General features: G+C 60.1%; 9 protein-coding genes across 9 annotated transcripts; 6 read left to right on the top strand and 3 right to left on the bottom strand.

Annotated features, from left to right (window-relative positions):
- Positions 1 to 976: 976 nt before the first annotated feature.
- On the top strand, positions 977 to 1,189 carry SPBR_08960 (uncharacterized protein; the record flags this gene model as incomplete). Its single annotated transcript, XM_040767086.1, has 1 exon — positions 977 to 1,189. The coding sequence occupies one exon, from the start codon at positions 977 to 979 to the stop codon at positions 1,187 to 1,189; it is 213 nt and encodes a 70-aa protein (XP_040615747.1).
- Positions 1,190 to 1,271: 82 nt separating this feature from the next.
- Positions 1,272 to 2,201, top strand: SPBR_05197 (uncharacterized protein; the record flags this gene model as incomplete). Its single annotated transcript, XM_040763474.1, has 1 exon — positions 1,272 to 2,201. The coding sequence occupies one exon, from the start codon at positions 1,272 to 1,274 to the stop codon at positions 2,199 to 2,201; it is 930 nt and encodes a 309-aa protein (XP_040615746.1).
- Positions 2,202 to 2,345: 144 nt separating this feature from the next.
- SPBR_04607 (uncharacterized protein) lies at positions 2,346 to 5,609 on the top strand (the record flags this gene model as incomplete). Its single annotated transcript, XM_040762884.1, has 1 exon — positions 2,346 to 5,609. The coding sequence occupies one exon, from the start codon at positions 2,346 to 2,348 to the stop codon at positions 5,607 to 5,609; it is 3,264 nt and encodes a 1,087-aa protein (XP_040615745.1).
- A 4,311-nt stretch (positions 5,610 to 9,920) lies between these two features.
- On the top strand, positions 9,921 to 12,230 carry SPBR_04723 (uncharacterized protein; the record flags this gene model as incomplete). Its single annotated transcript, XM_040763000.1, has 1 exon — positions 9,921 to 12,230. The coding sequence occupies one exon, from the start codon at positions 9,921 to 9,923 to the stop codon at positions 12,228 to 12,230; it is 2,310 nt and encodes a 769-aa protein (XP_040615744.1).
- Positions 12,231 to 14,821: 2,591 nt separating this feature from the next.
- On the top strand, positions 14,822 to 15,132 carry SPBR_08959 (uncharacterized protein; the record flags this gene model as incomplete). The annotated part of the gene is made up of 2 exons (XM_040767085.1): positions 14,822 to 14,972; positions 15,044 to 15,132. 2 exons carry the CDS (start codon positions 14,822 to 14,824, stop codon positions 15,130 to 15,132), a joined length of 240 nt encoding a protein of 79 aa, XP_040615743.1.
- A 377-nt stretch (positions 15,133 to 15,509) lies between these two features.
- On the bottom strand, positions 15,510 to 16,408 carry SPBR_05215 (uncharacterized protein; the record flags this gene model as incomplete). Its single annotated transcript, XM_040763492.1, has 2 exons — positions 15,510 to 16,168; positions 16,231 to 16,408. 2 exons carry the CDS (start codon positions 16,406 to 16,408, stop codon positions 15,510 to 15,512), a joined length of 837 nt encoding a protein of 278 aa, XP_040615742.1.
- A 996-nt stretch (positions 16,409 to 17,404) lies between these two features.
- SPBR_05329 (phosphoglycerate mutase family protein) lies at positions 17,405 to 18,016 on the bottom strand (the record flags this gene model as incomplete). Its single annotated transcript, XM_040763606.1, has 2 exons — positions 17,405 to 17,712; positions 17,803 to 18,016. 2 exons carry the CDS (start codon positions 18,014 to 18,016, stop codon positions 17,405 to 17,407), a joined length of 522 nt encoding a protein of 173 aa, XP_040615741.1.
- A 1,139-nt stretch (positions 18,017 to 19,155) lies between these two features.
- On the top strand, positions 19,156 to 20,630 carry SPBR_04972 (histone acetyltransferase; the record flags this gene model as incomplete). The annotated part of the gene is made up of 2 exons (XM_040763249.1): positions 19,156 to 19,479; positions 19,560 to 20,630. 2 exons carry the CDS (start codon positions 19,156 to 19,158, stop codon positions 20,628 to 20,630), a joined length of 1,395 nt encoding a protein of 464 aa, XP_040615740.1.
- Positions 20,631 to 20,946: 316 nt separating this feature from the next.
- Positions 20,947 to 22,857, bottom strand: SPBR_04820 (ABC transporter; the record flags this gene model as incomplete). Its single annotated transcript, XM_040763097.1, has 1 exon — positions 20,947 to 22,857. The coding sequence occupies one exon, from the start codon at positions 22,855 to 22,857 to the stop codon at positions 20,947 to 20,949; it is 1,911 nt and encodes a 636-aa protein (XP_040615739.1).
- Between the last annotated feature and the right edge of the window lie 205 nt (positions 22,858 to 23,062).

The following is a 23,062-nucleotide window of genomic DNA, read 5'->3' as shown; positions in this document are numbered from 1 at the left end:
TGAGTTCAGAACAGCCATTTGCCATCCCCAACCATGTTTGCCTTTCAAAGTTGTGTCTACAGTCTTCCTTTTGCCTCATCCATTCCGGATGCAGTCCATCGCGGCGCACAGTTTAGCCATCCGTGATCCCAGCCGAGCAACCACAACCATCAGAAGCTCATCAGAAGCTCATCAAAACGTTCATCAAAATGGTCATCAAGATGCGGATTCAGATTTTCCGTCCACACATTGTAGGGAACATGGCGAGAAGGGTGTTGGGCGTGACCGGCCCCGCAATGCATATATTTTGATCGCGAATGTGGCATCTCGCCATTGTGTTAGGTAAAAGAAACTCTCCCAACGTTGATCTCGGACCACGCAACGGCTTTTGTTCGGTAACATGAAGTATTCGGAAGGATAAAGACGTCCCAATGCCCCAACTGCCGACACGAGTTGCCTCAATTCGCTGTATTCCGTAAATGTAGACAGAATACGCGACACACACAAGAACCGTGACGGGACGGGAGAAGCCTACGTCGAGGTTGGCATCGCTTCGTTTTGTTGCCTCTTTACACCCTATTTAAGCATAGAAAGAGTACGAGCAGGACCTGAAGAAGACCATTGGCTGCCAACTTACTATCGGCAACACTTTATATATAGTATCGACTGCATCGACTGAACGCCACCACGTTGGCGACACGGAATGGCGTTGGGTGTGCCGCGCTCGTTTATTGGCGAGTCCGGGGTACATTACCCGAGCAGCGTCGAGTTCATCTATATTTTCGAGATTTGTCCATTTGTGGTCCTGTTTCGCCCCTTTCGTCCTACTTGTGCTCTACGACAATACCGACTCAATATCCGTGGACATCCCAGTTATGGACTGTCTTAATACCTGGTGTTCAAAATCATACAAAGACGTTGATGTCCCGTCTCTGTGAACGTTTCCGAGAGTTTGCGATCCTTTCGTCTCGCAAGCCAACAACCGACGACTTGCACCATGTTGTCTCTCGTCAAAACTGCCGCCGTGGTGGCCGCGGTAGCCAGCACGGCCCTCGGCGCCACGATTCCCACGTTTACACAGGCGCAGATCGACTCGGGCGAGGCCATGCGCCAGCTCGGCAAGATTGCCTACGACACGGCCATGGCGCGCGCGGCCAAAGCGACGACGGGCTGCACCGCGGACAAAGTCAAGATCCGCAAGGAGTGGTAGGTGTCTGTGGTCTGTGCACTTGTCTTGTGTAGCAAAGCACACTCAAACTGACAACCATCCTCTCCCCACGTATAGGCGCAACATGACCATGGACGACCGCCGCGGGTACCAAGAGGCCGTGCAGTGCCTGATGCAGAAGCCGTCGCGGTACGGGCTGCCGGGCCCCAAGACGCTGTGGGACGACTACGGCGTGCTGCACTACTACCAGACGCCGTACGTGCACGACGACGCGACGTTCTTGCTGTGGCACCGGCACTTCAACTGGGTGCTGGAGCAGGACCTGGCCGAGCACTGCGGCTACCACGGCACGTTTCCGTACTGGGAGTGGGGGCTGGACTGCGGGCACCTGGACGCGTCGCCGCTGTTTGACGGCAGCGAGACGTCGCTGGGCAGCAACGGCGCGTTTGTCAAGAACCACCGGGCGGCGATTGGGGGCGCGAAGCCGGGCACGGGCGGCGGGTGCGTGACGACGGGGCCGTTTGCGAACCTGACGGTCAACATCGGGCCGACGGAGGCGCGCAACCCGCTGGCGTACAACCCGCGCTGCCTCAAGCGCGACCTCAACGACGACGTGTGCCGCAAGTGGGCGTCGCTGCGCAACGCGACGGAGCTGGTGCTGTACACGAGCACGGTGGGCGTGTTCCAGAGCGCGGCGCAGGGCGAGGGCGTGCGCGGCGACGGCGGCCGCACGTTTGGGACGGGCGTGCACAGCGGCGGGCACTTTTCCATCAGCGGCGACCCGGGCAGCGACTTCCACTTCTCGGCGCTCGAGCCGGGCTTCTACCCGCACCACGCCAACCTCGACCGGCTGCACTTTATCTGGCAGAACCTCGACTGGGCCGCGCGGCAGACGATTGCGGGGACCAACACCATGTTCAACCTGCCGCCGACGGCCAACGCCGTGCTGACGGACAACATGGGCTTTGAGCCGCTGCACCGCAACATTACCATCCAGGCGGCCATGGACACGGTGGGCGGGACGCCGCTGTGCTTTGTGTACGAGCCGTGGTAGGGGGGGGGGGGACTGTCTGGTGTACTTTACTAGAGTCGATGGCAGATGAAGCAGGAAATGAGCAGAAATTCAATTTCAATGTTATATTCAAATTCAATCAAACTCAAAATCAACAACCAAACTACAACTACACAGCTACACCCAATGATACCACACGTCTTGGTCGACACTGCCGGCGTCCCACGTCGGCGACGCCAGCTGCTTGTCGGTGGTCAGCAGGCGCGGCGCCGCCAGCAGGCCCATGTCCTGCAGCACGTACTCGTACGTCCACTTGTCGCCGTTGGTCCGGAAGCTGTCGGGGCCGTACCAGGCGGTGAGGCCGTCGGGCAGGTGGAGCGCGCCAAACGCGTTGTTGCGGTTGCCGACGGCGGTGATGGCCACGGTGGCGGTGCGGCCGGGCGGGATGTCGCCGAGGTCGACCCGGTACGGGGGGAAGGCGATGTGGTGGGCGTCGACGTCTTCCTCCCCCTCCTCGCCGTCCCCGCCGACGCGCACGTCGACGCGCAAGACGGGCGCGGCGAACCGCGGCACCTGGACGGCGGTGCGGTGGCGGCCGGCGACGGCAGCAAACTCGTAGGTGACGTCGCCGGCGTAAAAGGGCAGCCGCTGGCGGGTCCAGTCGCCGATGCGGACGCGGTCGAGCGCGAGGTCGACGACGGTGGCGTCGCGGCCGCGCAGGTCGACGCCAAAGGTGCCCAGCACGTAGACGCGCTCGACGTTGGTGCGGACGTCCAGGGGCAGGCTGATGTCGAGGACGTGCGGCCCCGACGCCAGCGGCGGCAGAGCGGCCGTCTCGATGAGGCGGTCGACCCACCAGCCCGTCTTGGTGCCGGGGACCGGCTGGCCGTCGAGCACGATGGTGGCCGTGTCCAGGCCCTCCAGGGCGATCTGGGCGTCCGTGACCGCGCTCGACAGGCGGGCCTCAAAGGCGAAGCGCAGATGGATCGTGTGCGCCGCGGGCCGCGTGCGCGGCGGCACGCGGTACGGCTGCGCCAGATTGTCCTGGCGCAGCGGCAGGCCGACGCGCCGGCGGGCGATGTTGTCCGTCCGCAGAATCTCCTCGGCGTGGTCCGACCAGGCGGGCTCGTCGTCCAGGCGGTAGCGCGCCATGTCGAGCAGCAAGACGTTGGGCTCGCTGAGGGAGACCTTGCGGAGGGCGAGCTCGCCGGCGACGTGCCACGCGGGGCGCGAAAATGCGAGCGAGGGCGGCATGGACGAGGACGTCTTTGGCTGCAGGCGCAGCAGGACGCTCCCGCAGCCGTCAAACGTAAACGGGAAAGACGTCCACGGCACGCCCTGTCTGCGGACGGCCGTCGTGTTTGTGAGTGCGCGGACATCGCCCGTCATGGTGTCGAGGACACGCACATCCCAGTCGCCGCGCAGGTCGAGCTGCGTCTCCCGCGCGTGCTGGCGGTCGGTGTTGCAGACAAACACATAGCGGTCGTCGCCGTCCGCGCGCATCTGGTAGAGGAGCGCGTCGGCCGCCAGGCCGCTGCGCGTCCGCGTCGCCCGCACGTCGCGCACGCCCTCGAGCGCGCGCAGAATGTCCGTCTTGCTGAAGGGGACGTGCACCGCCGCGGCCAGGGCGTCGGCCGCGCTCGTCGTCGGCACGCAGTCCACGAGCGCCGGCGGCGGCCCGGCCACGACGACGGTGCCGCCGTCCGCCAGCAGGGCCGCGAGGGCGGCCAGCGTGGTCGAGCGGATCGTGTGCAGCGCCGGCACGACGACGACGTCGTAGTGGCCGTGGCCAAAGTGCAGCTGGCGGCCGCGCGCCGTGACCGGCTGGTCGAGGAGCAGCGACTCGGCCAGAAAGTCAAAGTCGACGAGGCCGTGGCACAGCCAGTCGGTGACGTCCTGGAAGCGCTGCTCCATCTCGACGGCGGCCGCCGACGTGTCGTGCGGCCCGTAGGCCAGCCAGAAGCTCTCGATGGGGTGCACGACGGCGACGCGGACGGCCGGCACGCCGCGCGTCAGCGCGTAGTGCACGCGCGCAAAGTGGTCCTCGACGGCGGCCTTGTAGTCGCGGCACCACGGGCTCTGGTAGCCAATGGCCGCCGGGTAGTCGCGCTTGGCCTCGCCGGCCATGCTGTACCACGCGAGGTGCGGGCAGCGCACGTTGACGCCCAGCGCGGCCTGCCAGTCGCCCGCCCCCTTGTGGCCCACAAAGTCAAACGTCCAGTTGGTCACGCCGTAGATCTCCGACAGCACGCCGCAGCGGCCGTACTGGCGCGCGACCGACTGCGCCTGCTTGGCCGTCGTGTACTCGCGCCAGTCGCACAGCATGTCGATGCCCGGCAGGTGCATGCCGCGGTAGCAGCGCATGGCCTCGCCGACGGACCCCGTCTGCGTCGCCAGCTCCGGCTCGAACATCATGTGGCCCGTCAGCCCGAGGCCGTTGTCGGCGCACCAGCCGGCAATCTGGTCCGTGAAGGCGCTCGTGAAGCGCTCGCAGACGTGGTCGTGGAAGTTGTAGCGCGTGGCCGAGGCCGCGCCGCGCGTGTCCCAGACAATCTCCGGCAGGCCCGCGAGCAGGTCGCCGCCGTAGCGCGCCTGGTAGCTCGCCGCGAGGTCGTGCGTCCACGGCAGAAAGACGTCGGCCTGGCCGCGCGCGTGCGCCAGCCGCTTCTTCATCGCAAACTGCGGCTCGTCCGTGAAGATGGCCGGCACCGCCCGGCCAAACTCGTCGCCCACGGCCCGCTTGTACGTCTCGTGCGTCGCCGCCACAAACGCCCGCATCGCCTCCGGGTTGAGCGTGTCCACGTAGTAGCTGCCGTTGAACCACTCGGACGGCGCGTTGGTCTCGTCGTAGACGTACCACAACTGCTCGCCGTCCGTGACCCCGTCCTCGTCGTCGTCCGCAAGACGACGGTGGCCCGCGAGGTAGCCGTCCTCGTCCAGCCGGATGGCGTACCGCGCCAGCAGCCGGCCCAGCTCCGAGCGCCGCGCCTCCCCCGAGTTGGACATGGGCTGGCCCTCGCGCCCCGGATGCGACGCGTCGCCGTACGCCCATGGCGTCACCAGCAGGTGGCGGCACCGGAACGACGCGTTCGCGTCGTCCTCGGTGATCTTGCCGCCCGCAAAGCCCGACGGCCACCGGTCCTCGTCGTACAGCCACGCGTACATGTCGTGGTCCTTGGCGTAGTCCACGCACGCCCGCACGAGCCGCATAAACTCGGGGCCCAGGTACTCGACGTCGAGGCCCACGCGCGTGTGCATGTGGAACCCGCCGAATCCCATGGCCTTGAGCTCGTCAATCTGCCGCAGCAGCTCGGGCTCGGTGAGCTTGTTGTTCCACGACCAGAGGGGCGTCGCGCGGTATTCTTTTCCGGGCGCCCGGAACATGGCCGCCGAGAAGGGCGCCCGCGACGCGGAGAAGAGGTCCCACGATGGGGTCATTGCGTGTCGTGACTGTGACTGTGACTGTGACTGTGTCTCGGTGTCTTTGTGTGTCGTTCTTGGAGATTCGATGGTGGTGATGTCGGTTGACGTCGAATGTCGTGGACAAAAGACGGTTAGACAGGGACAGACGTGTACTTTCCGTATCGCATTATAGTGTTCTGTGCATATGATGATTGGGACTCGTCTCCAGAGATCTGTGATATAAGGCGACAAATACAAAGGTTCTTGGCCAACGCGACCTCGGCCGACAATGCTGCAGAGACCACAGGGCGCAAGAAGGAGTATAGTGAATTGCCAGAAGAGATGACAGGGATAGCAAGTAAGAGCAGATGGTGATACTACGAAGTAACCACACCACCTTCACTCGGCATACAATCCAGCGAGGCCTTCCCCGCAAATTGGCAGAAAATAAGCACAGCGACGAGTGGTCTAGTGCAGTAGATCGTCTCTCGTACAAGACTATCGCGAGCACCGACATCGACGAGGATGTGCTCGGTAGTCAGGATGAGTGAGATCCGGGAGGCCATTCTGTCATAGGAAACAGCAAGGGACGAGCGCCAAGGAGAGGAACTTCAAGGTGAAGCGGTACGTTCACTTCGTAGGACGACAACTTCTTCTCGTAGGCTTTGCACCACACATGACAGGATTAGACTACGTTGGAAGCGAGATAGGCGTCAGCCAGTGCGGAGACGTCCGAAACAGGCATCTGTCAGGTATCTGTAGCGCGGCCGTTGCGATACGGCCGGCATTATGCACTGACGAGGGAACGGCGAGGAGAGGACGAAAAGGAAATGGAAGAGAAGAACGAGAGAACGAGAGAACGAGAGAACGAGAGAACGAGAGAAACGACAGCGGCTGCTTCCCCACACGGTTGCACCGGCCATCCTCTACCCCACACGCTAACTACCGACGAATAGGGGCAAGATCAACAGTCTCGCTTTCAACAAAAGTCCCTGGACAGTGGGCATTGTCCGCAATATCATTGCGGCGTTCTTGCGGTCAAAGAGCTCAGCGTGGCATGGCCGAGCCCGCGGTGGCTGCGCGTCGCCTGCTTCCAGCGCACATACTTTTCAAGATGGGTACCTAGACTATCTCTTGTTTTAGACAAGAATATTTTAATTATTTTTAGACTCCTAGAGAGAGACGTCGAGAAAGAAGGCCTTTGTGCGGCTTGGTCTCATAGTTGGAGTCTGGTCAGAAGGCACATTAACCGGCCGCCCCTTGTTTTTCGCTGTGAGTCTTGCTTGTTCTCTACATACTTGCTTTAACAGTACCTTTCTTTTTTGGTCATTGTCACACAACACACAGATACGTACCAGAAAAGAAAAGAAGAAGAAAAACACAAGCCAAGGCCATCGGCAACCATTTCAAATCCATCTGAACACAATGACAGTTCTCACTAGGAACAGATCAATTTCATTCCAATTCCAAATCCAGTATGCTTTTCTTAAGAGAATGTTCATAAACAAGACTTGCTCGCAAAGGAGGCAGCGCTTGCGAAGTCACTCTTAATGTATTGGTGGCATAGCCGAAAATGACGTCAACATGAATGTCTCCTTGGAACAACACGCCATCCATGGCAGACTCCTGTCCATGCGTCCGGGCAAGAGACAACAACAGATCGTCTCTCTCCAACTGGCCCTCGTTGATACGGTCAACGAGAAGAGCTGCTGTCTGGTGTGACGCCACGCGCCATTCCTCCCTCTGGCAAAGCATCCACTCAAGTGTTTTTTGGGCGAGTTGAAAGATTGGAAGGCGCAGCTCCTCCAGGGTAAAATCCAGAAAAGAATGCCAGGCATCCAGAACGTCTCCAAACAACAGAAAGAAAGCGGTATTGCAAAAAGCTTCGCTGTCGGGTATGGTGTAGGGGGATAGAACCGCTGCGGGCCGCAGGCATCTTCGGACATGCCAAGCAAAGCGTAGATTTTGTCTTTTGGTCGTTTTGCCGCGCTGTTGGCGAACTTGTTGAGAAGATCGTGCAGAGGCCGCTGTGATGACCACCATGTGTTTTGGCGGAATCGCGGCATGATGTCAAGGATGGCTTGCGTGTGTTCGTCGACGTCAAGCCCTATGAGCGAGGGCATGAGCGCAAACGATCTTGCCGGGCAAGCATGCGACCCGCATAGAACCCTCGCCGTGTTTGCCATGGCGACCTGCTACAGAAGCCAAACCCGCGTAAACCATCGTCTTGTTAAAAGTGCCTTCTGGGCTTGGCGTTGTATTCGCTTGGTGTCCAGCATATGCAACGGCCGCGGGCGCATCCAGTATGAGCAAAGTGTCGCCCAGCTCGTTGTGTAGCCGACTGTTTGGGCTTGTGTTGCATGTCCGGCGATCCAATTCATCGACTCGAAAAGAATTTGGATGCCATTGTCGTCGTTGTCACTCAGACTCGGGCCTAGCCAGATGAGTACTTCTTCCGCGGTGCTGAAGATTTGTCCCATCTGCCTGACTTGGTCGCCTCGCTCCAGTTCGTCGCTTTGATTAATGCAAAGAGCATCGATCCATAGAATAATATGTCCCGTTTCCGGCCGTATTTGCTGTAGGGCTGCATGTAAATTGCTCGTTACCGGGACCGCATGACCGTCAATGGAAATGGTGCACGGAGATTCGGAACCTCGAGCAGGCCCATCGTTTTCCCAGGTGTATGATAAAGCCGAGTACCCGGGTGCTTCTGCTAGGGACGTTTCGAATAGCTGGCAAGAAATATTGCTCGATAACGGCCCTCCGTTTACATTAACAATCTGATCGAATCTGTGCCGGGTTGAAGCGGCGAGTACTGAAATGTGCTCATCGTGAAAAAGAGTATTGGTGCACTGCGAGGGTATGAAGCAGGCTTGGACGGAAATATCACAAAAAAAAAAAAAAAAAAGAAAAGAAAAGAAAACGGTGCTGACTTGCAGAAGTACTTGGTTGTAGAGCAGGGGTGGCACTTTATCATATTGAATTTCATAGAAGAAGCGAATCTATTACTGCCAAAGTCCTACAGCTTGCTGAAAGCTATCTTGCTCGTCGGGCGTGGGAGGCACATTCGGGCACCGGAGGTACGTCGAGCATCGCCAAGTCCAGCCGGGAAGCCGTGGCACGGTCGGGAACTGCCAACACAGTCGGGCAACATTCGACGAGCCACTGACAGAAGCCAAATGCCCTCACACCGTTCATAATCTGCTTAGCACAGCCACCACCCTTTCTCCGCCGACAATCACGAGGGCCACGTCGTTGGCGGCCGTCTGCATCACGGCGCCGACGATTGTAAAAAATGTGGCAAGGTTGGTGTTTATTTGAAAGCGCGGGCTATGGGCTCCTATACGGAGACGACCGCACACTGTTAGTGGGAATACATGCCTTGAAATCTGGGGAGACGCGAGGGAGTGCGGCCATTTTGGTGTCTACGACCGGACGACAACAGCCGGACATGCAACGGCGACGGGACGGAACCCCGACCCACGATACAGTGGAGTGGAAGCGAGTATGGGGAAGACGGGGAGTGGAGTTCTCTAGTATTGGTGGTGCGTGTGGCGGTTCGGTCGAAGGCTTATTTCTCAATTTCAGTGTTTGAGTCCATGCGTTAATGCTTATTCTCTTGTTTTCTTGTCTTTTTTAATTCTCTCTCTTTCTCTCTCTCTTTCGTCTTCTCGGTCCAAGATCACCGCTGCAGTACCCCATCTGCACTCCTCGAATCCTGTTCTTGCATTTGCCCCGACTCATTCGTCTTCGCCTCGTCCCAACTGGCAGCGAATGCACCTGGGAGGCATTGCTGCAATTCCATGTGATTTGGGAAATGATCGACAGCAGTTCGTGCTGGTTGTTGACGCCAAAGGATGCGTGTGCAGAGAAGGCGGACGCCGCAGGGATCAGAAGAATCAGAGCAGTAGCTGCATGTCCGCCCACTCGGATCTAGTTGCACCGATTCTGTCGCATTCCCTTCACTGACTCGTCATCTCTCATTCTTTGGCAGACCTCGCACGAATACAGAGCGAGAGGCACGACGTATGTACCCGGCAGAAATACACTGTCCTTCCTCTTTTTCCACAACGGATCGTCTCGTGCCACTCCTCGCAAACATGGGGAAGTCGGGGTAGTTTGTTTTACGTCATTCGCGTCTTTCGAGTCTACAACAGAGTCGACGCAGTACACCGGCTTTCCAGCGTCAAGCGCACCGGCTGGCGCCTCCTCTTTGACGGTGTTGTTCGCGATGGCGACTCCGCGCTGTATATAAGGGAGGTACGTACTGGACTCTGGAACACTTATTTAGATATCTGCATCCTCACCAATCCTCTGCGACTTTCATTTCTTTTGGCTTCCCTCCATTGACACCCCAGCATGGTCGCGTACAAGTGGCTGGCCCTCGTGGTCGCCGGCCGGCTTGCCGCAGCCTGGGGCACGGCCTCGGAAGACATTACCTACGTCCTGCCCATCTACGAGGGCGCCCTGGCCAACGACAGCCGGGCCAGCGACCTGGCCATCCTGAGCGGCATGAAGTCGATGCTCGGCACCGGCGGCCGCAACACGAAGCTGGGCTTTTCCTTTTCGTCGTGGTGCCTGAGCCGCGACGTGTCGTCGGCGGCCGCCAACTACACGTTTGACCCGACGAACCTGGACTACGTGCTGGGGCTGGCCGCCGAGCTCGCGCTGCCCGTCCTGGTGCACGCCAACAACGGCCGCTGGGCCGACTGCTGCACGAGCAACTCGGACGGCGGGTGGAACGACGCGCTGCTGGACGCGATTGCGGCGCAGCCGGACACGACGATGCGGAACAGCGCGGGCGACTCGCTGTACGCGCACGACTACGGGTCCAACTACTTTTCGTTTTCGCGGTACAACGACGACTACCGGTCGTACAAGCGGCGCAACCTGCAGGCGTCCATGCGCACGATTGCCGCGTGGGCGGCCGACCACCCGGCGCTGTTTGCCGGCATCAGCCTGGACTCGGAGACGCTGTACGCCAACGACGCCGCCGACTACAACCCGCTCTTTGTGCGCGAGTGGAAGGAGTGGATGCAGCACGCGGGCCTCTACGGCGCCGGCGGCGCCTACTTTGGCCAGGGCCGCGTGCCCGCCTTTGCGTCCGTCGCCGACTTCAACGCCGCCACGGGCCAGTCGTTTGCGTCGTGGGACGACGTCGCGCCGCCGGCGCCCCTGCGCACGGGCGACCCGCTCACGGAGGAGTGGCAGCGCTGGCGCATCCAGGCGATTGTGCACACGACGTCCGACGAGACGGCGTGGATCGTCGAGGCCGGCATCCCGCGCGACCTCGTCTACGGCCACCAGACGCCCGAGCTCGAGTTCTACGCCTTTGCCGACGATCTCACCACCGCCACGGCCGCGCTGGGCGCCGGCGGCTACACGGCGTACGGCCGCGCACCGCTGGACTTTCAGAGCATCGACACGCCGCTGCGCGCCGACGGCGGCAACAATTTCGGCCTGTTTGAGCTCAACCCGCTGAGCACCGACGACGCCTTCTCGTACGACACGCTGACGACGCTCTGGCGCGACGGCGCCAAGATCCTGTGCCCCAACGCCTTTGAGAACGTCACGGCCAAGGACCAGTACGCGCTCTTCGGCTCGCCGACCACGGGCGACACCTGGGGCAACACCATCCACAAATTCCTCGCCGCGTACGCCGACACGGCCCGGCCGCAGCAGCCGCCGGGCTGGAACCCGGGCCGCAAGGTCTTTGATTTCTACGACGCCTTTGCGGCCGCCACGGCGTCCGGCCCGGACAACCACCTCGCGGCCGACGGCTCGTCGGGCGGCGTGGCCCTCAAGACGGTCTACGAAGCCGTCGGCGGCGTCATCACCTACGCCGTCTCGCTGCCGGCCGTTCGCGACGGCCAGCGCCTCAACTTTTACGCCGCCCTCGGCATCAAGGACGGCGCCGGGCCCAACGGCGGCACCGCCACCTTCCAGGCCGCCATCCGCGGGGACGACGGGGACAGCCTCTTGCTCGGCAACGGCATCATCCTCCCACCCACCTACTGGACCTGGAAGCACTGGCTGCCCGTCCTGGCCGACGTCACCGCCTGGGCCGGCCAGACCGTCTCCTTCACGCTGCGCACCACCGGCAACGACGTCTACGGCTGGACCCAGTGGGGCTCCCCGGCCCTCTACCAGACGCCCGCCGGCGCGTCCGGCGGCGACACGCGCGCCAGCAACCTGGCTCTCCACAGCCCGGTCACCGCCTCCTCCGACGACCGCAGCGCCCCCGGCGGCGGCTGGGCCGCCGCCTACCTGACCGACGGCAACGTCCGCGGCGACGCGGCCACGAGCAACGGCTGGTCGTCCGCCGCCCATGCCGCGGCGCACGCCACCGAATGGGCCGCGGTCGACCTCGGCCGCCGCCAGTCCGTCGGCAAGGTCGTCCTGCACCCCCGCAGCGACGTCTCGACGGCCGCCGGCACCGCGTTCCCCGTCGCGTTTGTCATTGAGGGCTCGATCGACGGCGGCGACGCCTGGACCACGCTCTCGTCGCAGCCCAGCTACGGCGCGAGCATCAAGGCCGGGCGCGCCGAGGTCATTACCTTTCCGAGCGCGACCGTCCGCTACGTGCGCGTCACGGCCACCGAGCTGAGCGGCGTCGGCGGCGAGACTGGCTATCGCATGCAGCTGGCCGAGTTGGAGGTGTATGCGTGACGTGACGAGTGAGCGAAGCGAGCGAGGCAACACGAGCGGAGTGAGTGACAATGCAACTTGGTCTCAATGAACCGTACATAAAGTTCATGGGGGGGGGGGGACATATCTGTGTACACACGCATCTTGAACATGGCTGACTCTTCAAATCCTTTCACTGCCAACCTCGGACGAATTCCACCACGCCATCCACTCGTCCGCAACTTCTTTGAAGCCCAGCTTCTGCAACTCCCGGGACACCCGTATCCTCCAGTCGCACCGTGCAGCTTCGTCTTCCAGCGCAAGATCCATCCCACTCGATACACAGAATTTGGTGCGCACCCATTCCCTGGGGACGAAACCAGCTGTTTCCCAGTCAATAATCCCGATTGTATCCCCGTTCACGATAATATTACCCGGCCCTAAATCACAGTGATAAAATCCAAGCACGGTACAGTCCATACCGAGCTCCTCACAGTTCTTTCGTATGCGCTCAGGATCGCAGTCTTTGTCGGAATGTCGCTTCGTCAAAAAGACATCGGACAACTGGCAACCATCCACGCCGCTGATGCTCGTGCCTTGCCATCTCGCCAGCGTGTCGCATACATTGGCAATTCGATATGCATAGCCTTGTTTTGCCACGTCCCCCAATGTAGGCCAAGCTTCTGCAAGTGTCGGACCCGGGATCCTGCTGAGCACGATACAATATACGTCGTCGAATTCGCCATAATAATGGACGTCCGGGACATCGAAACCGACACAGCCCTTGCCACGGAAAGAACGCAAGGTAATGTGTTCTCGGGTAGCCTGTCGGGTAGCTTTTTTCACTTTAATAAAAGCTTCGCCCGCGCGCCAAACAGTGGAAACGCCGCCCGCATCGTAGACTTTGTAAAGATGACTTGTATTTCGAACTGGTCTGGAGTCTGGCGAGGGAGAAGAGGCCCTAGAAATGGTATAGAATGAAGTGTTGCCGTCGCTCCAGAACGGTCCATCATCAGGTCGCCGCAGTGTCAGCGAGAGCACGAGCTCACCAGCAAGTAGCCAAGACGCATGGCTGATCTCCCGTATGGTATCGTTAAGAGTTAGATCCCGGCCATTCATGGCGTGTTGGTGGTGACTAAACGTGGTCATGAACCCCGTCGTTGAAAGAGAAAGAAAAGAGAGAATTTACTCGCCACAAGTCCGTGCGCAGAAGGAGATGACATGCACAAAGGGGAGAGCCATGGAACGGAGAATAGTTTAAGCACCTTCACATTAAAAAAAGGAGAGGAATAGGAGAGATGCTCTGTTGCGGTGGCTGGTCACGTATTCCCCACCGTTTCACCATGGTATTCTTTTGTCGAGAAAGGGGTGGATGCCGACGCGGCACTGTTTATTTCGTTCGTGCGACAGAATTGTCAAGCAACAATGCCCTGCCCAGCCTGCCGAGTCTGCCCAGAGGCCGAGTCAAATTCTTGTTTGTTTCGTCGCTTTGCTTTGCGGCCCCTTTTTCTCGGCATTGTTATGCACGTTGGGTTTATTTTGGGACTCGATTGGCCGTTGCGATGACGCGGTGAGAGGGCTGTACGAAAGAGTATCTTACCATCAAGAACCCTGTAGCTTTCTGACAAGACCCGCTACCACAGCGCAGAATGGCCTGAAATGGCCTGAGTTTGCACCACATCCCCTCCCCCCTCTCCCCCAAAGACCCCCAAAGCCCCCCCAACTGTTACAAAACAGCGAGAAGTGACCCACATCGAAACACCCGCGACGGCAGGCGCCGGACCCACTCACCTCAAGAGCCCCAAAATGTCTCCGATTGCCTGTGAATGCCACCAAACGACAACCCCCGGACACACATCATCGAACCACTCGACGGGTTGTGCCAATGGGAACGCCCAGAAAGGACGTCTTGGTCGTCTTGGTCGTCTCGTCTGCCGGGGATCGCTGACCAGGGCTCTTGTTCTTTTGGTCTCTGGTTTTCTGGTCTCTGGACTGGCGGCGATCCAGAACATGACGGCGCACCCAACGTCTTTTCTCTTTGACCTTTGGGACTGCTGCTGCTGGGACTGGACCACCTCAGCACCGCCCTTCTTTGAAACTGGCCCAGGGTGGTGGGCTTCCCATGGCTGCGACTGTCACGTCCACCTTGTCCACCAAGCCCACAGCAGGCTAGACCCTGGTCGGTTCCTGTGGCAGTGAGAGACGAAGCGAGGAAATAAAGACAAGGAAAATGCAGTACAGAGTACGATGTGTGATGAGATCGCATTATCGTGAGCCGTGACGAATGCCTTCCGTGACAAGGGGTTGGTCTCCTTCGCTGCATATGAAATGTGCTGCCCGCCACATTCTCGTTTCTTTCCTTTGTTCGTTCTGATTGTCCTGTCTCTGCGTTTATTCCAACTGATTCACATATTCTTTCACTCTGTCTTTCTTTGATTTTATTCCATTCTCTTCTGTCCTCGTTTACTACCATCTACATCTCGTCTCATCTCCTCGCAGCCGGCCTCGACTTCCATTCACTTACTTATTGCTCCTTTTCGACAACGATACCCAACGGGCACCCTCGCATTTGACCAGCACGACCGTCTTTCAACGACACGCGCCTCTTTCCGCTCTCACACGCCACCTGCATCATGCCCGCCCTCCCGCTGGTCATCGACTTGGACGCGATCCGGCAGGGCCTCGACGACGACCTGACCCTCGCCGCCCGCCGCCTGCACAGTGTCGGCCACGTCCTGCTCCGGCGAGACACAAACAACCACGTCGGCGAAGTGGTCGCTGTTGGTGAGTTTACTCTTGCCTTGGCAAGCCAGTCTGCTGACTTATGTGCCTTTTGGGCGTCGCTAACCGTGCAGTCGCCGCCATCTTTGTCAGTATGAGTTTGTTGCTGTACTGGGGCATCAAAAAAGGGGGCTCTTGCGAGTGTGCAGGACGGAAGAAGTAGACGCACCTTTGCATTTTCCTCATATTCATTTTTCTTTTACTTATCCTACACCCGACTGGTCGGTAGCGTTTGCTGTACATACTTTTTTCTTCAAGATACATACGCCTTGGCCGTCGAGCAAACTCCGCCAGGCAAACCACGTTTTATTTTCTTCACCTTGCTTATGCGCCTGGTATGTTGGACTAATGTAAATGCATCTTCCTTTTCTCCTTCTCACTTCTTGCATCCCATCACAAGCATGCTTGTCTGCGCCTTGCTACCTAACTTTTGCCAGCTACGAGTACATCTTTTTTGATCCGCTCCCAAAACATCATCTGTTGCCTCGCCGTCTCATCGTGCGACCTCTGGCCTGCAGCCCTGCGAACCCCATCTCACACCTAGAGCTCTGCCTTGTCGCCCACCAACCACGCCTCCATCGCCTTGTACATCGCCTCCCATCCGGCGTTCCGCGGCGTCGGCAGCTTCGCGTCCACCGCGTATCCCAGCCGACGCTGCATCACGCCCAGGTACCGGTATCCTTCGGGCAGTTCGTCCTGCATATACGCCTTCTCCTCGGCCGTGAGCGCGGGCGTCGAGTGTCCGTCGGCCGGCACGATCTTGTCCTTTTCGTAAAACAGCTTGACATACACGGTGCGCCAGGCAGCGTCGCCGGCGGGGCCCTTTATCTTCTCCAAGAAGAAGACGAAGCGGCAGTCGCAGTCGACGTCAAATGCGATACCGTCGCCCGGGTTGACGAACCGCTGCGTGATGGTGGCCTTCATCTTGCCGACGGCGCGGCGAACGCTGCGGGACGAAGCGGAGGAGAGGACGGTGGCGTTGCCACCCGCCGCGTCTGTGCCCGTGTCCTTGTCCGTGCCATTGCCGCTGCGGTGGCCGGCGACGGCCTCCTCGCCTTCGACGTCGTATCCTTCGCCGGGCGCGTCCGGGCCCAGCTCAACCAGTGTGCCGCACTCGCGGTGCTGGATAAACACGCCACGGGCCTTGCCTTCTTTGGACACGTTGATGAACGCGTCAATGTCGCACGGACCGGACCAGGCTTTACTGCGGTGAGCGGCGAACAATACAAATGTGACGAGAGCACAGAGGGGAACGACGTACTGGTCCACACCGTCGCCTTCGGGGCAAAGAGGGAGCGAAAGTTTTGCCATTCCGACGCGTCACGGTACACCGGCCAGCCTTTGCAGATCTCGGCGACGGCGAGGCGGTCGAGAAGGTCATCTCGGGGACCGTTGATGTGCGAGAACACGCTGGTATGGGGTTCGGTTGGGGAGGTCATGGCGTCGGTGTCGCGTATGTGTCCGTGGCTGTCTTGCTATCGAGCCGGCTGATGTTGGGATGTTTGGTGAGAAGAGGAAAGAGGGTGAGAAAAAGACGTGAACGAAAGAGAAACATAAAAGGGGCTGTAAAGGGGGAAAGAAACTTCACGGTTAACAAAATAAATGGCAAGAGTGGCCCTTCGTTCCTGCCTTGATTCCATCACTCTTTCCTCTTCTGGCCACCAAAGGCATAACATCACGGGAACATACACCATATTCTTGTGTCACCGTCCATTCCCCAACAGGAAGGCATCCTCACCGTGCGCGTCGTCTTATGGAGAGAGACGGAAATCATTGCTGGAGACAACAAAAAGAAAAATTTGAAGGCGTCGGCCCCGAGCACGAATGAGAAGTCGATGTCGACTGCCGTCTCCGTAGCCGTGTCCGTCACACGTGCAAATTACACGCTGCAGCTGTCCGTCGTGGAGCCAGCAAACAAGATAAAAACTATAATGTACGGCGCAAGGATTGGGAATCCGTGCAAGCGTTGTGGATTAAAATGGGAAATAAGCCAAGGTATTCTGTACGAGGAAATGTACGCCGACGGCCGCGGACGATAGGAAGAGAACCCGAAAGGCATGAAATGGCGAATAGGGACGGAGCGGATACGGAGAGGAGTGCAATATCACGGGAACAAAGGCGGATGCTCGCATCCACACAGCAGTCATACGTTATGCAACGATACACAGGAATAACAGCAATTCAGGGGCAGTAAAAGAGATGGGAGCCAATGGTTCTACGGAATATGACATTCTTCTGGAATAAAAGTTTTGTAGCATATGTACAGGAGAGAAGAAATATGAGAAGCATGTGAGACGATGAATGTAGAGCGGCAGGTTGTCCAATTTCCTTTTCACGGAAACCGCAGCCGTCCGCTCTCCCCGTGCATTGTTGCATCGTACGCAGCCCTTTCGGGAATGCAGCGTGCACGTTTCTGACAGGTGCACTGTACTCGTCTAGTTGTCGAGGCCGGGGCAGTTCTCCGACGTGATGCTGGTGATGGACGAGTAGTCGGACGGGTCCGTCCAGATCAGGTCGAAGCTGGCGTCCGGGTACGTCGGGGCGTTGTTGGCGCCCAGCGCCTCGGCAATGTTGGTCAGCTCATCGTGCTCCCAGCAGAGCAGGATGTTGCCGCTGCCCGAGTAGTTGTCAATGACATTCTTGACGCAGCTCTCGTCGTCGCGGTCGCACGAGGTGTCGACCGTCAGGCCGAGGTCGGTGGCCAGCGGCTGCACCGTGTCCAGGGGGCGCTGGCGCTTGCCGCCTGTTGTGTCTTGTTAGCGAGAATGCCGACGAGCAACGACGCAGCATCAGAAAAGGAAGAAAAGAAAGGGACAAGAGGCAGGGGACCCACTCGACAAGGGCTGCTGGGCCATGATGTGGCCAATGTTGTAGCTGCTCGAGGCGCCAAAAACAGTGCGCAGGCACTGGGCGCGCTCCAGACCCTGGGCGCTGAGGCCGTTGCCCGAGGAGGGCTTCTCGCCGTGGCGGATGAGGTAGACCGTGGGGCCGGACGCAGCAGCCGAGGCCGCCAGGCCAAGGGCAGAGACGAGGACAGCAGTCTTCATGGCGGGCAAGAGGATGAACGATGGGAGGTGGAGGGAGAGGGGGCGATGGAGATGGAGGGGTGACTGGCAAAATGATGGTCTCCCATCACGAGGAGGAGGCGGGCTTTTATATCTGTCGGAGCCGGCTGAATATCCCAGATCGTGAAGCGGCCGGTCGATTGGGCCGTCAGCAATCTAGACAGAGGCGAAAGATGCACGATGCACGATGCACGATGCAAAGTCTTGGCACGTGTCTATCAGTTAAAGCTTTTCGTGCCGTCGGTCGCTAGAAACGGGCACAAACGAGCAGCATCAAGCCATCAAGGCAGCGCGCGGTGCAAGTCAGCGAGTGGCTTGGCCCACGTGCCGCGATGATGCAGGGAGGAAAGACGAGTCGACAGCTCTTTGCTCCGCCGATCGCCATGACCTGCAGAATGAAATTCGGTCAACGCTAGCGGAAAACGCATTGGAAAGTACGAAATACTCGATACGGAAAACAAACAGGGCTAAGCGAGAAGGAAACGGGGGATGTACGTGGGGAAAGAGGGAAAAGACAATAAACAAGCCGAAAGCATCACCGAATAAACAAAACGGCAGACACGGGACGAGGGACGGCCTTACGAGCGAGGAGAGTGACAAGCTGTGGGTGGTGTAAGGCAGCCTTGATGTAGCTGTTTAACAGCATGTGATACAATTGCGATTAAAGGAGTTAAAACATGCAGGTATGCGGGGCTCCACTAAATTTGACGCGATCGGCCCCTGACATCTCGTTGCGACTCCGATCCACAAAATCTGATGCGCATTCGCCAATGCCGACATCCACCTCGCGCGAGACCGGTCTGCACACCACACCGCGAGTCGTTGTTTGGCAGACGGCCGCTTTCGATCGTTACTTTCTTTTCTTTTGATGCACTGCGACGCAGCCGTTGGACCCAAGTACAACCCGACGCGCGAGCAATCGAAAGCCGCACTCCGAACGGCATTCACCTGGAACTCGACTCCACTACGTCACGCTAGGCCTCGGACCGCTTGGCATCCACCGAAATACGGGGGAGCCTCGACTCCTTTCCCCAAGTTGCGCGAAAACGTCCGTCGTCGTCGGACCGTGCTCACGACAGGACCACACGGCGACCACACACGCGCGCACGCACCAGACCAAAATGGCGAGCACGGAGACACAGGTGATTGAGACCGAGGCGACGGCGGTGCGCGTGGCCAAGCGGGCGGCGTCCGACGAACCAGAAACGGCGTCGGACACGAAGCGGCTCAAGAGCTCGCACTCGCCGGTCGACGATGCTGCCGTTGCGGCGCCAGTGGTGAAGACGGAGGACGTGGAGGCGGACGCGGACGCGGCTGGAGGCGAGGACACGAAAGCCGGTGCGGCGGCGGCCGCGACCGCCGAGGGGCCGGCCGCGAAAGCCGAGTCGACACCGCCGGCGGCGGGCAAGCCGGCGATGCCGGCGCGGATTCCGTTTCCAGAAAAGGTACGCAGTGTGGGCATGCGTTGTTTGCTTTTTTTTTTTTTTTTTTTTCTCGAAAGCCACAGCACCACTAACCCTTGCAGCCCGCCGTCGTCGAGGAACGCAATGGCGAGATCCAGTTCAAGGTGGTCAACAACGACAATGCGCGCGAGAGCATGATCATCCTGACGGGCCTCAAGAACCTGTTCCAGAAGCAGCTGCCCAAGATGCCCAAGGACTACATTGCGCGGCTCGTGTACGACCGGACGCACGTGTCGCTGGCGATTGTGCGGCACCCGCTGGAGGTGATTGGCGGCATTGCGATCCGGCCCTTCAACGAGCGCAAGTTTGCCGAGATTGTGTTTTGCGCGGTGTCGTCGGACCAGCAGGTCAAGGGCTACGGCGCGCACATGATGGCGCACCTCAAGGACTACGTCAAGGCGACGTCGCCGGTGATGCATTTCCTGACGTACGCGGACAACTACGCGACGGGCTACTTCCAGAAGCAAGGGTTCACCAAGGAAATCACGCTCGACAAGCCGCTGTGGATGGGGTACATCAAGGACTACGAGGGCGGCACGCTGATGCAGTGCAGCATGGTGCCGCGGGTGCGGTACCTGGAGGTGGGCCGTTTGCTCCTCAAACAAAAGGAGACGATCCGCGCCAAGATCCGGCCGCTCAGCAAGAGCCACGTGGTGCACGCGCCGCCGGCGCAGTGGGCGGCGGCGGCGGCAGCGGGCGAGGCCCTGCCGGCGATTGACCCGCTCGCGATCCCGGCCATCCAGGCCACGGGCTGGTCGCCCGACATGGACGCGCTGGGCCGGGTGCCGCGGCACGGCCCGCACTTCAACGAGCTGCGGCGGTTCCTGTACCAGATCCAGAACCACAAGCAGGCGTGGCCGTTTTTGACGCCGGTGAACCGCGACGAGGTGCCCGACTACTACAACGTCATCAAGTCGCCCATGGACCTGTCGACCATGGAGGAGAAGCTGGAGCGCGACGCGTACGCGACGCCCAAGGACCTGGTGGAGGACCTGAAGCTGGTCATCAACAACTGCCGGCAGTACAACGACTCGACGACGGTGTACAACAAGTGCGCGGTGCGGCTGGAAAAGTACATGTGGAGCCTGATCAAGGAGACGCCCGAGTGGTACGAGCTGCTCGAGGACGAGTAGGCGTACGCAGCATGCCGTCGAGAACGGCCAACGAACGACACGACATTTTTTTGGGTATATATATATAGTTTTGGGTGTTTCTTGGATAACGGATAGCGTTGGGTTCTGTATACAGTTTGTTTGGATTTATGTCTCATGTTGTTTCGCGCTATTTACTGATGTTCTCTTTGTCTTACTTGTTCCTCTCACATACGGTGTCTGCGTTCTGCTAAGATGGGATTGTCTCGATTCGATACTCTCTGGGTATGTATTACTATTTGACACTTGGACTCAAATGCCGTCTTTCAACTCTCTCGCCACCGATGCCCTCCGCTACTCATTTTCGCAGGAAACGCAGGACCAGGTACGCCAACAGACGGTAGCCGACCGTGATGGCGATGGAAATGCCGATCCACTTGCCGACGTGGTTGGTCCCAATGTTGAACGCGCGGAGGACGTCGGTGCCCTCGATGATGCCCTCGGCGTTGCGGGCGCCGGCGTACATGCACTGGTACGACGCGGCGGTGCCGTTGGCGGCGGCGGGGGCGGCGGCGTCGCACTGGAAGTCGCGGGCGCCAAACTCGTTGACCATCATGCCCTGGAAGACATAGGCCTGGTAGTCGATGTAGTGGAAGGCGTACTTCCAAAAGACGTTGAGCAGGGGCATGGGGACGAGGAAGCCGCCGACGGCCATCCAGAGGCCGTTGGAGAAGGCGGTGACGGCGAGGGCGACGACGAAGACGGGGACGATGCTGGCGACGAGGACGACGAGGGACTCGGCGGCCAGCAGGTCGAGGAACAGCCAGAGGACCCAGCGCAGAAAGGCGGCGGCGTCGGGGCGGAAGTTGGACAGCCAGTAGGCGACGACGGAGAAGACGACGGAAATGAGGAACAAGAAGGGCAGCCCGATGACAAAGTTGGCGGCCAGGAAGGCGAGGGGGCCGACGAGGCCGTTGGCGCGCTCGCTGCGGAAGGTGTGCAGGTCCTCGAGAAAGGCGGGGACGTAGGCGACGGCCATGAAGCTCATAAAGGCGCCGCCAAAAAAGATGGAGTTGATGCGCGGCTGGATGGCATCCTGGTGCGTGGAGAGGCGCAGGAAGACGGTGCCCATGAGGACGCCGAGGCCCAGGTACATGACGACGCGGATGGTGTAGACGACAATGTCGCGGTGCGACTTGATCCAGGCGCGGTGCAGCAGGGTCAGGGGCCCGCGCCAGAGGGGCGGGCGCGGCGTCTTGAGCTTGGCGAGGCTGGGGCGGCTCGCGGGCGCGTGGGCGGCGGCGTCGAGGGCGGCGTCGAGGGCGGTGCGCTCGGGCGAGGCGGCCCAGGCGGCGACGACGGCCTGGGTGCGCGCGCGCACCTCGCCGCCGCGGTCGAGATCGACGTTGACGAGGTCCAGCAGGTGCTCGGCCGGGTTGGTGGCGGGGGCCACGGGGTAGCCGATGCGGGCAAAGTAGGCCGGGGCGGCGTCGACGGGGCCAAAGTAGCACGTGCGGCCGCCGGACAGCAGGGCCAGCTTGTCGAACAGGCGGAAGGTGGTCGTGGACGGCTGGTGGATGGAGGCGACGACGACCAGATGGTTGCGGCGGGCAATCTCCTTGATGTAGCGGATGACCTCGACGCTCAGCGCCGAGTCGAGGCCGCTCGTGGGCTCGTCGAGGAAGAGAATGTGCGGGCTGGTGACGAGGCGACTGGCGACGCCGAGACGCTTCTTCTGGCCGCCGCTGAGCCCCTTTTTGATGGGCGTGCCGACAATGGTGTGCGCCTGGGCCTGCAGGCCAAAGCTGGTAATCAAGTCGTCGACGCGGCGGCGGGCCTCGGCGCGGGACACGGTGCTGGGCAGGGCCAGGCGGGCGGCAAAGAGCATCGTCTCGCGCACGGTGATGCTGCCAATCAGGGCGTCTTCCTGCTCGACGTAGGCGGACACGTCGCGCAGCACCGAGGCAGTGGCCTGCTCGCCGTTGGCCAGCACGAGGCCCGTCGTGGCGGCGCCGGCGGCGGCCGGGCGGTGGGCGAGGGCGTTGAGCAGAGTGGTCTTGCCGGAGCCGCTGGGGCCCATGAGGGCGAGCATCTCGCCGGCGGAGACGATGCCGGCGGCGTCTTGGAGGATGGAGAGCGGCGCGTGGGTCTGGCGGTCCTTGACGACGACGCGGACATCGCGCCAGGCGAAGTGGTCGACGACGTCGTTGACGAGGTGGGCCGAGGGCACCGCGTTGAGTTCGATGTCGTCGGTGGTCGCCGTCGACATTGTGGGAATGGAGTGGAGGGGTCGATGCGGAGGGTGGTTTCAGGGGGCAAATGAACGTGTTTGCGATCACATCTGTGGATGGTGCTGGATCACGAGTCAACAAAGGAGGACAGACGGCTCTTTTAAATAACAAGAAAGGAGACAGCTCGGCGGCAGTCTCGTCCGTTGAACGGTGGCCACTGTTCTTGGATCTTGATTTCCTTTT

Source organism: Sporothrix brasiliensis (genome assembly GCF_000820605.1).
Source record: "Sporothrix brasiliensis 5110 chromosome Unknown Cont21, whole genome shotgun sequence".
NCBI lineage: Eukaryota > Fungi > Ascomycota > Sordariomycetes > Ophiostomatales > Ophiostomataceae > Sporothrix > Sporothrix brasiliensis.
Note: the sequence above shows the minus strand (reverse complement) of the source record. Positions and strands in the feature narration are given on the sequence as shown.